The 14213-nt window shown below is 43.5% G+C and overlaps 1 protein-coding gene across 1 annotated transcript in view; it reads left to right on the plus strand.

Moving 5' to 3' along the window:
* SYN3 (synapsin III) overlaps positions 1–14213 on the plus strand; it is a 502974-nt gene that overhangs the window by 24629 nt on the left and 464132 nt on the right. The window contains exon 2 of the mRNA XM_017880821.1: positions 3988–4045. Coding sequence (XP_017736310.1) covers positions 3988–4045 — 58 coding nt within the window. The remainder of the gene's footprint in view (positions 1–3987; positions 4046–14213) is intronic.

Here is a 14213-nt window from a genome sequence, read left to right on the forward strand (position 1 = left end):
AAATTGCACTCTTAAGCCATGCCGTGGGTACCCAAACTCTAGAATTCCCTCCTCAAAGGGACCTTAACCCAACTTCAGGGCCTATATAGGCCAATTTCTTGGTCCATCTTCCAAGAGGTGGCCAAAGGGCAACTATTTGGGGAGGGGAAGGGAGTAGATGAAGCTTGGCCACGTGGTCTGGGTCATCCACATACCTGCACCAGGAGCCTCAGTGGTGCAGGACAGAGGATAGTGGGTGGGGAATTAAGGAGGATCTTGGGTGAGGTCTGAGAACCAAGAGCTGGCAATCCTCATGCTGCCATGTGCTGGGTAGAGCGCAAAGAATTCTCAGAAGTCTACATTCTGAGTCTTTAAGGTTATTATGAAGTTGTATCTGCCAAGGAAGGGAGACAGACGTCTTTTTTTTCTTTTTCTTTTTCTTTTCTTTCTTTCTTTCTTTTTTTTTTTTTTAAGACGGAGTTTTACTCTTGTCACCCAGGTTGGAGTACAATGGCACAATCTTGGCTCACTGCAACCTCAGCCTCCTGGGTTCAGGCGATTATCCTGCCTCAGCCTCCCGAGTAGCTGGAATTACAGGCACCCACCACCACGCCTGGCTAATTTTTTGTATTTTTAGTAAAGATGGCGTTTCACTATGTTGGCCAGGCTGGACTCAAACTCCTGGCCTCGTGATCCACCTGCCTCGGTCTCCCAAAGTGCTAGGATTACAGGCATGAGCCACCATGCCTGGTGGACAGATGTCTTTTATTTAAATGTTTGCTGGCTTGATTTTGTCAATTTTAAATATTAGACGTATGACACACAGGTTTCCATTTGTCGCTTTGCCCCAGGCGCTGCAAATACTAGACATGGGCCTGTCCTTGTGTCTGGAATTTGCCGATACCACCTTTAAGGAGTCATGCTAAAATTCACAAACTATATGAAAAGATTCTCTTTGCATGAGGCTGTCCACACAGGTATTTATTTGAAGACCATTGCTGAGAGAAAAAAAAAAAAATCAAAATCTTTCTTTCAAGTCACACTAATAGTTCCTTTCCTACTAAAGTACTGCCTAGTTGACATCTAAGCCCATCAGGATGTAAGAAAAAGTGGTGCTAATATCAGAGCTGTCAGTCAGTCTTGGGAAGAGATTAACTCCACTGGCATCAGCTAAGAGTAGGCAGAGAGACTTTGGAGGCAGACAGACCGAAGCAATTAGTAAATTCGCAAAAAGGATTCTTTCACAAATGGAAGGCTGAAAAAAATGGGTGATGACATCCATCTTCCAAGGAAAAGAATAGGAGACTAAGAAGGTTGTTTAATGCTTAAAAAATTATTCATTAGAAATCAATCTTGTGGCTGCACCCAGCTGATGGGAGAGTTGGGGTGCACATTTTTATGTACCAATCTGTAAACTCTCTTACTGTGGAAAAAGGGGAGAGTGAGTATTTGGAAACAAAGAGCTGTCTCTGTCCCAAAGAAGTTTATGGAAGTGCTTAACACAATGCCCAGTTCACAGCAAGTCACCGAGAACTATTAGTGTCATCATACCAATAATCAAAAAGAGAAAATGGGAACTTTTGTTACTTTTTGTGAGACGATATCCAAACCCATAAAGACCCCAATTTTCACTGCTATTTTTCAGAGTTGAGCAAAAGCACAGATACAGAATTAGAAGTCCTGGGTTCAAATCCCTTAGGCAAAGTATTTAGTCTCTCTGGGTTTCAGTTTCTTCATCTGTAAGTTGGAAATAATGATATCTACTTCGTGGTGGTGGTTGTGAGCACTAATGAGAAAGGATGTACGTTAAACTCTATAGCAGAGTTTCTGGCACAAGAGTTGATACTCAGTAAGTGTTTTTTCATCAGTCCCTTCACTGATGTATTCATCTAACAAATATTAATCAAGCACCTGCTATGTGTTAAGCACTCTAGTAGGTGTTAGGAAGAAAATGATGAATATGATAGGTTGTTTCTGACCTCAAGGAGCTGTATTATAGTTTAGTGGTACACAGGCATTAAACCCAGCTACGAATTATAATTAATTGTCATTGTAATAAATAGTATGAAAACAATATGAAGAGACTCTCAGTAGAGAGATGAATCATAGGTCAGGATTAGGGTGCTTATGGAGAAAAATGACCAGGTAAATGAATTTGAGAAATAATTAAAATGTAGAATCAGTGAGTACAGGGATGATGTCTAAGCAATGGGTAGATAGGGATATCATGTACTGATGACGGAGAAGACGGAGGCAGGGGTGTAGAAGAAAGTCCATGGAAGGAAGGAGGGAAGGAAGGAGGGAGGGAAGGAAGGAAGGAAGGAAGGATAGATGGATGAATGGACAGACGTATGAATGGATGGATGGCAGATGGACGAAGGAATGAATGAGGACTGCTTTATTAGACAAATAGAAAAGTAGAGAAATGGGTGAGAGTGGATAGATCAATAATAAGTCTTTGGTGGAGTATATGGGGTATATAGGTAAAACTCAATAAAACAATACTGCATTATTTATGTAGGATTCTCTTTTTCGGATAGTTAGAAGATTTGGATATGGATAATGGGCATCACTAAAACATTAATTTTTGTTAAGAGTTAAAATGCCATAACATTTTAATGTTAAAAGAACACAAAATATATACTTGAGAATGAAACTGGATTGAACAAAACTGTATTTTCTAAAGACTTTAAATTATACACTTTCTAGCAATCATCATTCTTTCATACATTCAACATATTTCTGAAGACTAAATTGGAGGGTTGGAGGATGCCAAGGTAAACCATTTGTGGTTTTGCCTTCAAAGGGTAGGGCACACAGGATTAACATATATGTGAAGATAACACGACGAGAATCATGAATTTAAGATAAATATGGATAAAACACTATAAACATCCTTTCATTCTTTTAAAATCAATACACAATAATTTGCATATTTATGGGGTATGTATTGGTATTGTGATACATGTAATGTATAATGATTAGAATAGGATAGTTAGCATAGCCGTCATTTCAAACCTTTTTATGTGGGATCCTTTTTCTTATTTTAATCCTCAAAGTAACCCTTAGAAATATGTAGCACAATTTTTATTACTATTATTATTGTTTGAGACTGAGTTTCGCTCTTGTTGCCCAGCTGGAGTACAGTGGCGTGATCTCAGCTCACTGCAACCTCTGCCTCCTGGGTTCAAGTGATTCTCCTGCCTCAGCCTCCAGAGTAGCTGGAATTACAGGCATGCGCCACCACGCCTGGCTAATTTTGTATTTTTAGTAGAGATGGGGTTTCTCCATATTGGTCAGGCTGGTCTTGAACTCCTGACCTCAGGTGATCCACCTGCCTCGGCCTCCCAAAGTGCTGGGATTACAGGTGTGAGCCACAGCGCCTGGCCTGTAGCACAATTATTAATATCATTCTTTTACAGACGCTAAAACTGCGATGCAGGGAGGTCAAGTGACATGACAGAACCAGAACTTGAGCCTCCAATCTTCTCATCCACCCTCTCCCCTCTACCACACACCACCTATAAAGAATGAGAAAATCGGCCAGGCGCGGTGGCTCATGCCTGTAATCTCCGCACTTTGGGAGGCCGAAGTGGGTGGATTGCCTGAGGTCAGGAGTTCGAGACCAGCCTGACCGACATGGTGAAACCTCATCTCTACTAAAAATACAAAAACTAGCTGAGTGCAATGGCGGGCACCTGTAATCCCAGCTACTCGGGAGGCTGAGGCAGGAGATTTGCTTGAACCTGGGAGGCGGAAGTTGCAGTGAGCCAAGACTGGGCCATTATACTCTAGCCCGGGCAACAAGAGTGAAACTCCATCTCAAACAAAAAAAAAAAAAAAAAAAAAAAAAAAAGACTGAGAAAATCAGCAGTGAAGGTGGGAGGAGACAGTAGGATGGCCGAGGATGTGTCTCAATATGCACCTCTGGGGTAAGGCCTGTGGGAGAAGGGAGAAAAGAGTAAAACAGCCTGCATCCTTACTCAGCTGATTTCTTCCCCTTTACAGGTCAAAGTATTTCCATGGGAAGAAGGTGAATGGAGAGATTGAGATCCGAGTGGAGCAGGTAGGTAGGAGCTTGTCTTTAGCGGTGTTGTTTGACCTTTTCTGCAGCTGAGACTGTTCTTACACACAATCTTGTTCCCCATCTTATGTGCTCATAATGAGCGAAGATTACCAGAAAAGTCCAAGCTTATACCTGGGAGTCTCATTAAATTTCAGAATTATTTGGGCCAGTGGTTTTCAACCTTTTATGTTTTAGCAGAGACCCTTTCTTCAAGGGAAATGTCAAATAGGAACTCATTCTACAAAAGAGAGACATGTAGAGCTGCTTTGATGGAAATGGGCAGGTGGAGCCCAACGTCTGTCTGTTCCATACTGCTCCTTTTGGCCCCTGGGGCATCTCCTTGCAGCCACCTGGGCTAGTGAACATGATTTAGGAACATAATGAAGTGCCTTGAATCCTGCCTGTCTCATTTTCTAGATTTTGGACAGGTGACTTAATCTCTGTCTGCCTCAATTTCCTTATATCATTGTGGGGATTAAATTATTTAAAACCTCAGAAGGGATCAGAATCGCAAATACTATCTCTTGCTATCGCTATTAATATCAATATCCAGGTCCCTTATTTTATGTGGAAAGAAGCACGGATTTGTTTAGGGCTGTGTAGGGAGGCAGTGGCAGAATCAGGAGTAGAAGGTGTGGTTCCTGGCTCCAGATCAAAGCTTTCTCCTATTCGTTCAGCGAGGAGCTCCTCTCTGTCAAACACTGTGCTCAGCGTTGGGAGAGCACATTTGAGCATGGGCTCTGGAGCCATACTCCAGATTTGAATCCCAACACCACCCGCTACTAACCTTGTGACTTACGCTCTCTCCAGCTCAATTTCTTCATCTGTCCATCTGGGGCAATAATAGCATCAGCCTGTATTCATAGGTGCTGTGAGGATCAAACGAGTTAGTCCGTGAAAAGTGCTCAGAACAGTACCTGGCACATACTGGGCACTTAGTAAATGTTACCCATTTATCATCAGCATCATTATTCGTTATCCTCCTCCTACTCCTCCTCCTCATCAAAGGCAAACGGTAACTAACATAGACAAGGTCCTTGCTGTAAAAATGATTTCAAAATACAATTTTTAAAATAGGGGAGTATGACTGTTCTTCTCCCTGCACTTTTTGAGCTTAGTGTGTCAGAGAAGCAGAAAGGTCTCCTAAGCATCAGACTGAGTTGGTTTAATATTAAAACACCTACACTTTGAATTTCAGTTTGATTCTGTGGCTTTCAAGTCAACCCAGTGTCTCCTGGTTTTCCTTCCATGGCAGAGAGCAGGTTATTTTTGTTCATTTTGCAAATATTTGTCAAGAGTCTACTATGCTAGCTAGCTAATATGTGGAAAACGAGTATGTAGAAGAAGAAGCCCAGTCTCCAAATGCCTGTGGTCTAGGAGGAGAGTTGAGCTAAGTCTTTTCTTTTCTTTTTTTTTTTTTTTTTTTTTTTTTGGGATGGAGTCTCACTCTGTTGCCCAGGCTGGAGTGCAGTGGCGTGAACTGCAACCTCTGCCTCCCGAGTTCAAGCAATTCTTCTGCCTCAGCCTCCTGAGTAGCTGGGACTGCAGGCATGTGCCACCATGCCTGGCTGATTTTTTTTTTTTTTTCTGTGTTTTTAGTACAGATGGAGTTTCACCATGTTGGTCAGGCTAGTCTCGAACTCCTGACTTCAAATGATCTGCCTGCCTTGGCCTCCCAAAGTTCTGGGATTACAGGCATGAGCCACCGCACGTGGCCTACAGAACAATAACATTGATGATGGTAGCAAACTTTTATTGAACGTTTACTATTTGCTAGATGCCATATTAAGTGTTTTCCATGCAATAACTCATTCAATCCACACAATTTGCCTGTTGCTGAGGAAACTTGGGCTCAGAGAGCTTAATAAATTCCCCAGGCAGGTCACAAAGCTAGTAAGAATGCAGTGAAGTTGGGGTTTGAACTTACAGGTAGAAACCAGGGATGAGAGGTCCAAATTTAGCGCTCCCAGCAGCAGAGGTCACAGTCAGCTGAAAGACTCAGATTTTGGCCTTGAGGAGGGAGTGGTGTTTGAAATAGATCAAAGGATGGATAGGATGTCAACAAGTGGAGATGGTGGCATGAAGAGTGTGTGAATGGAGGAGGCAGTGTGAGCAAAGATAAGGAGACCAGAAGTACAGGGTATGGAGTGACAGGGAGTGCGGTGTGGTTCTCCAAAACAGGACACATCATCTTCCCCTGCACCCACCCTACTCCTCCCTAATTCTCTCTCTCAGTGAAGAGTGTGACCATCTACCTTCCACCTTTACCAGAAACCTGCTCCAGCTCCCGAATGTGTCCCCCTTCCTGTACCACTGCACCCATTCAATGACTGGATCCTGCTGACTCCACATCTGGTATTTCCTAGTCCCTGCACTTCTCCCTTCATCCCCATTACCTAGATCCTTGGCTGGACCACCCTAAACTCTTGTCCAATCTTCCTCATCAACAGCCTCACAACTTCATGTTTTCCAGCCATCTCCAATGTATTCTTCATACCAAAGCTAGAGTGATCTTCCTCAAAAAGCAGATTAGATCCTTTGAAGTGTTAGCTTTAAAATCCTTTCCTCAAAGACTCCTTCTCAGAGCCGTTTCCAGATTTGTATCAGGTAACCTGGTTATTCCCTTTCATAGCTCCTCAACTTTTCCTTCCTGGCCCTTATCTGAGTTTTTAGCCATACATTTTGAGTGGGATGATTTGCCTGAGGGTAGAGACCATGACTGTCTGGATCTCACCCTAAGTAGCACTGGGCCTGGCACAAAAGAGAATTGAAGGAAATATTTGCAGAATGAATAACTGATAGATTCTACAGATTCCAGGCTGCTTGTCAGTTTCCAAGGGCGATAAGTCACCACTCACCGCTTCTTTTATTTTATTTTTTTTTTTGACAGTCTCACCCTGTCGCCAGGCTGGAGTGCAGTGGCACAGTCTCGGCTCACTGCAACCTCTGCCTCCCGAGTTCAAGCTATTCTCTTACCTCAGCCTCCCAAGTAGCTGGGACTACAAGCATCCCCCACCACACCCAGATAATTTTTGTATTTTTGGTAGAGATGGGGTTTCACCATGTTGACCAGGGTGGTCTCAATCTCTTGACCTCGTGATCCGCCAGCCTCAGCCTCCCAAAATGCTGGGATTACAGGCCACCGTGCCCGGCCACCACTTGTTAATCTCCCCTCAAAACTCTGGGTTTTCCATAAACCATCTGGTAAATACTTGGTTGCCAGCTGAGCTCACCCTGCCTCATCCCATTTGTGGAAATCCCAGGGGCATGTTTTAATTTTCCCCTTTTATCTCAGCAATGCCATTGGCCCAACTTGTAGGTACAAAATCTATGAGCAGGACCATCAGGGAATTGCCCTAAGAATAACTCACCCTGGGGCTCTGGGGCCCCTCGGCCAGTTTATGAGGTCTACAATCACACTGAAAAACCTTGGCTAATTTAGAGTCATTTTGATTTCCAGCCATGCCCCTCTGTGAAAGCCAAAAGGTGAATTAGCCAGGAAACCAATTAGCAGGTCATTTGGGCATTTTTCCCCAGAAGACATACCTTTCCAAATCCATCTTGGAATCAGAATCACTTGTCTTTGCCCATCTATATCAATGGGCGGGACACATAAGCAACCCCCCCAGGAATCTCACATGCATCCTTTAGCACTTGGGAAAAGTCTCAGGACGGAAGCCACTGTTTAGTCTGAGCTGGCCTCACATTTTGGGATCCTGTCTCCCAACCAAGGGCCAAATTAACCAGATAATTGCACTGTCTGGGTTTTGCTGGACAGAGCGAATGAGTTAGTTGTGGTTGGCCTAGAGGAAGCCTCCACCCATTCTCTCCATCCTCTTCCCCCCGCCCCGCCCCAGTCTAAAAACTGCTTGCCTCAACCTTTACAGAGCCAGGAATCAAGAAACCCTGGGGAGGCCCGTGGGGGAGATAGCATCATGTTGCATTCTGTTACCCAGAATGCCCTACTGGCTCTGCAGGGCCCTCACAGCAGTATCCTAGTAGGGTCTGAGAGGATCAGCCAGGATGGTTGGCATGTCAAACTCTCCTCTGTTTATATTTGAGGTAAAGGGTCTTTTTCTCCACAGGCACAAGTCACCCCTCTGTGGGACCAAGCAATGAGGTTGATGAATGGATTAATATTAAGTAGACTCACAGTTCTGGGACATCAGTGGGCTAGGACTTGCTAGGGTAGAGCCTCAGTCTCTAAATTTTAAGAGAAGACTGAAATCACCACCGCTAGTCTTTCCTCCGTGTTAATGGAGGTACCAAGGCAGAAAGAACATTAATGCCTTGCTCTAGCAGGCGGAGAAAAAGGCAAGAGAAGGGTTTATACCTGCTCTTGAGCAACTCCCAGCCCAATGAAGGAAGCCAGATGACCCATGGATTTACATATGAATATTAGTTGCTCCTTTGAGTACTGTCCTTGTGTAATAGTGGGTTGGGTTGGGGTTAAGAAGCTGTCCAGGGGAGGCTGCTGTTGGGAGACTGTTCATCTTCTGCCCTTTATATATTTAACATCAATGTTTTCTGAATGGAAAGGTGAGATATTCCCCTTAAAATATTTTAAACACTGCAGACCCCGTATTTATATTTTTTTATATGCACTTCAGCCTTCAACCCACACTTCTTTCTGGGACAACATTTCTTAGAATGGACCTTAGCTGTAGATACTGACCATAAAGACCTATATTTCAAGAAACAGTTGTCAACAAGATAGAGAAGTGGAGGTTGGATGTTAATTCAGTTTGGTGGTTTGGTAACAGGTTGAACATCATCCTCGTTAGGAAATGATTACTTGATAGAAATAAATACCCCTTGGGAGAAATCTAATGGCTTGCCAAAAGGCTTTGTACTTGGCTTTGTTCTCCTTCTTACTAGTGACTTATGAAATTATATATGCTAATGACTTTAACTAGACGGGAGAGAGAATATGCAGGATTAAATTTGATGTGATCAAATTGAATAGGAATACAATACAAAGTTCAGTAGGTGGTGGCAATTCCTGCAGCCTCAGTGAGAGTGCAGGTTTGGCTGGTTACAGTAGCTCACGCCTGTATCCCGGCAGTTTGGGAGGCCCAGGCAGGACTGCTTGAGCCCAGGAGTTCATGACCAGCCTAGGCAACATTGCGAGACTCTGTCTCTACAAAACTAAAAAAAGATGACTGATGACCTCAAGCTGATGGGCTGAGTTCAAAAACTCAGCTGTGAAAGAGCAAGATTAGGGATTTTTTTTTTTTTTTTTTTTTTTGAGACGGAGTCTCACTCTGTCGCCAGGCTGGAGTGCAGTGGTGCGATCTCGGCTCACTGCCACCTCTGCCTCCGGGGTTCAAGTGATTCTCATGCCTCAGCCTCCTGAGCAGCTGGGATTTCAGGCACATGCCACCAGGCCCAGCTAATGTTTGTATTTTTAGTAAAGACAGGGTTTCACCATGTTGGCCAGGATGTCTCAATCTCCTGACCTTATGATCCTCCCCCCTTAGCTTCCCAAAGTGATGGGATTACAGGCATAAGCCACCGCACCCAGCCAGGGAGACCTATCTTATTAACATCACATGAGAAAAACCAAAAAGACCTAACATTTGAGTTGAGCACAGCTTAATATGTGCGGGAGGAAATGTGGTATAGGGGTTAAGATCATGGCTCCAGAGTAAGATAGACTGAAGATGAAATCTCAGTTCAGTCGTATTTTAGCTGTGTTTGCTTTTTACCTAAAACATCTCTAAATCAGTTTCCTCACCTAAAAATGATGATAATAAATTTATTCCCCAGAGTTATTGTGTGAAAAAATGAGTTAATGTAATATGCTGAGCATTTGTTTCCGGCACATGTATTAGGTGCTCAATAAACTACAGTTGAGATTTTGCTACTCCCCAAAAACCTGATACCACTTCAGGCTGCACTATCAAAGCACAGCAGTGAGAATGCAGGAAGGTGGTAGTTCATACACTCCCTCTTACATGCACACACACACACACACACACACACACACACACACACACACACACACACGATGCTTGTGAGACACTCTAATAAGAGATCCAGTTGTGTGTCACACTGGAAGGGGGTTGCAGCAACCTGGAATGCCTTCTGAAAAGGAATTGGAGTGAGAGAAACTAAGGCCAATAAGGAAAGAGGATTCGTTTAAGGAACTGGAGATGTTTAGTCCGGAGGAAGAAAGGTCTCTGATAGGTCCCAGTTTACTCTTTACAAATATCTACCTCTTGAACAAGTATGGTTGATAAAGTGAGTTACCATTTGTTGAGTCCTTATGAGATAAAGCTAAATGCATTTTATGGTTGAAGTAGGCACCTCCATCTTTTAGAAACTGAGACTCAGAGAGAGTAAGTGGCTTGCCCAAGGTTGCCCAACTAGTAGGTGGCATGGGTCTGTTTTTGAACCCAGCCAGTCTGACTTCAGGGTCCTCTTCTTATCCACTATATATATTTTTTCTTCCAGTGTTGTGAATATCAAGAACAATAACCAAAAGTATTGATTAAAGCACCAACCTCACAATGCCTCTTTAAGATGGGTACTTTGAGTTGGGTGCAGTGGCTCATGCCTGTAATCCCAGCACTTTGGGAGACTGAGGCAAGTGGATCGCCTGAGGTCAGAAGTTCAAGACCAGCTTAGCCAACATGGCGAAACTCTATTTCTACTAAAAATACAAAAATTAGCCAGGCATGGTGACGCACGCCTGTAATCCCAGCTACTTGGGAGGCTGAGGCAGGAGAATTGCTTGAACCCGAGAGGCAGAGGTTGCAGTGAGCCAAGATCATACCATTGCACTCCAGCCTGGGTGCAGCAAGAGCAAAACTCTATCTGAAACAAACAAACAAGCAAACAAACAAACAAAAGATGGGTACTTTGTCCCCTTCCGCAGATGAAGAAGCTGGGGCTCAGAGATGTTAAACAAGCAGAAGAAATGGGTGATAGAGGAGGAATCTGAACCCAGGTTTCTGTGCTGAGCACCACCCTCTATTGTTTCACTGGGGTTCGAATTCAGTCTATTGGTGCAGTCCTACAGGAAGATCGATTTCAACTTGGTCTACCCAGAAACTGTTAAGTAGTGCTGATTAATGAGGAATGGGCCATTCCCCTTTGGTCGGTAAGGCGTCTCCTGTGCTGGAAATGCTGTGGCAGAAACTGGGTGGCTAACTGGGGGAATATTTCACAGGAAATTAATGTGCTTAGTAGGAGATAACCTTTGTTAATCTTTTTTCTTTTTTTGGGGGGGAAGTAGTATATTCAAATAGTTAAAAATTGAAAAGCTACACAATGGTATGTGGTGAAAAGTCTGCCTCCCACTCTGCCTGCACCAATCTAGTTCTCTTCCATGTACTTAACTGTTATCACTAGTATTTTGGGCAGCTTTCCAGAGAAGTTTTAAATGCAATGAGCAAATATATATACATGCTTTTCACAAAGGGTAGTTGGTCAGAAAAACATTGACCATGCTATGTATTTCAGAGGGAATTTAATAAGGAGGATTGATTACAAATGGATCAAAGGGGAAATCATTTTACCCAGAGGCACAACAGTCCTACATTCACTGTTTATCACTGTCACTGTTGTCACTGAGGAATCAGGAGCCTGTACTCTTTTTGTTGTTGTCGTTATTTTGTTTTGTTTAGTTTTCGAGACAGGGTCCCCCTCTTTCACCCAGGCTGTAGTGCAATGGTGTAATCACGGTTCACTGACACCTTGAACTCCTGGGCTCAAGTGATCCTCCCACTCTGACCTCCCACGTAGCTTGGACCACAGGTGTGCACCACCATGCCCAGCTTTTTTTTTTTTTTTTTTCTGTTTTTTAGTTTTTGTAGTGATAAGGAATCGCGATGTTGCCTAGGCTGGTCATGAACTCCTGGGCTCAAGCAATCCTCTTGCCTGGGCCTCCCAAAGTGCTGGGATTACAGGTGTGAGCTACTGCACTTGGCCAAACCTGTGCTTTCACTGAGGCTGCAGGAATTGCCACCACCTGTTCAAACTGCTGTAGCTGTTGGTGAAGCTTCTGTAACCCACCTGAAGCAGAATTGTTGCTGCCTTCTTTGTACCTTCAATTCCTGCATGAATGCCTCCCATTGGTGGAAATGAGCTGAAATTATGTGGCTAAAGGATCTGGGGAATGCAGATTTTAGGCTTTTAGCTCCCATAGTGCAGGAGAGACTATAGAAGGATGAGTGGCAATAGACAGTGACTGGCACAGTCCACCCCTTTGGCTGCTCGACATCTACACATACCTTTCTACTTATCCACACTCCTCTGCACCCTCATTGTTCACTTAATATTTCTTGGAGTTTATTCCATGAGAGTATATGCAGACCTGCCTCATTCTTGTTAATGATGGACTGGAGTCTGTCATGTGGATACACCATAATTTGTTTTCCGTAATTTTACTATTATAGACAATGCTAAACTTGTGTCATTTCAAACATTTATTAATCAATCTGTAGGATTCACTTCTAGAAATAGGATAACTTGTTCCAAAAACATTGCAGGTGGTGGATGCTGTAATGCACATTGAGGAATGAAGGACTTTTCTTCCAGCTGCTGGAATTGCTACCAGAAGGTAGCCTTCCTCTGTCATTCCTCCTTGAAAGTGCCTCAGGTGAGGAGAGCTGCCTCTCCCAAGGTCACATCTCCTTCCTGGTGGCAGTTACGTCCAATGACTGGCTGTCAATGGCTATAATAAATCCCTGTCCCCATCACCCCAGTTTGGGATAACTCTGAAGGGCTATCCAGCTTCAGAGCTTCTTGCAGAGTTGCCGGAGACCTCTGCTGAGACAGCTGTGTGGCCCAAATTCTCACAGTCCTGCATCCTTTCTTTTCTTCCCCCTTCCAGTGATGGAGATCCCAGAGAATTCCCTAATAAACCTCCCCCAAGGCTAATATCCATCCCAGGGTCTGCTTTCCAGAGAACCCAACCTGAGAGAACACATTTATAATTTTGATAGATATTGCAAAATTACTCTCCATAGAGGTCATACAGAATTCATCCGTAAGACTCTTCTGGTCTTGATTTCTGGGACTGTACATGACCCATGAGTTCTGGAGTCCATCCTGCACAGAATGCTCTCCTGGTTACAGCCCAGGCATGGATGCTGAACTCTGAAGTGCTCCATAATTTGATCTTCCTATTTGACCTCCTTGTGTTTGAAATTCACCAGAGCTTGGTGTTTCTCTGCAGGACTGAGTCGGACAGAACTCTACCCACTCTGATCCACTAAGCCTTGTTTTGTTAACACAATCCTGCAAGATTTATTTGTTTGGCTTGGCTTACCCTGACCTCAGACGTTCTGTTCTGTATTATTTTTAAAAGCGTGCAGGTCTCCATGGAGGCCTTTTCTTTTAAATCTAAGAACCAGCTGGGGGGATAAAAAAAAGCAGGTGGAATACTAGGGCCCATTAGCTGAAACATAACTCATTAGAGGAGCGAGTATTTCCCTTCTTAACCGTGGCATTGATTATTGTAGGTTTATCAGCTTCCTGGGTCTACCTTTAGGCTCATCAACTTAAGAAGTCTACAGAAAATGGAGAAACAATAACATTGATGATGGTAGCAAACTTTATTGAACATTTACTATTTGCTAGGTGCCACATTAAATGTTTTCCATGCAGTAACTCATTCAATCCACACGGTATGCCTGTTGCTGAGGAAACTGGGGCCCAGAGCTTAAGTAAATTGCCCAGGCATGTGACACAGCTAGTAAGAATGCAGTGGAGCAGGGATTTGAACCCAGGTCTGGCTGACTCCAAGGTCCTAGTTCTTAACCAGAGTACATCTGTCAGAATATATGCTGGTCATGAACTTGTCTTTACAAAGCTTTTTGCCTTTCCCCTCTCAGCTTGAGTACATATCCCACAGTATCTTCCTATCTCACCCTACTCTTTTGATCTACTGGGTAAATTACAAATTCATATGAGATGTTTTCCCAGCAAAACAGTCCTCTTTTCTTGACTAACCCCAATGGTTCTTATTCATCATTTCATGTTTCTGGCTTATTCTTGCATAGTTTTTCTGTTAACAATTCTATTTCTTTTCATTGCTTTCCCCCAAGGGTTGATGTTCATTATTGTCTTTAAACGTAGCTCTCCATCTTTATCTTTTTTTTTTTTTTTTTTTGAGACAGAGTCTCACTTTATCGCCCAGGCTAGAGTGCAGTGGCTCCGC

Source organism: Rhinopithecus bieti, unplaced genomic scaffold (genome assembly GCF_001698545.2).
Source record: "Rhinopithecus bieti isolate Rb0 unplaced genomic scaffold, ASM169854v2 scaffold_12783, whole genome shotgun sequence".
Taxonomy (NCBI): domain Eukaryota; kingdom Metazoa; phylum Chordata; class Mammalia; order Primates; family Cercopithecidae; genus Rhinopithecus; species Rhinopithecus bieti.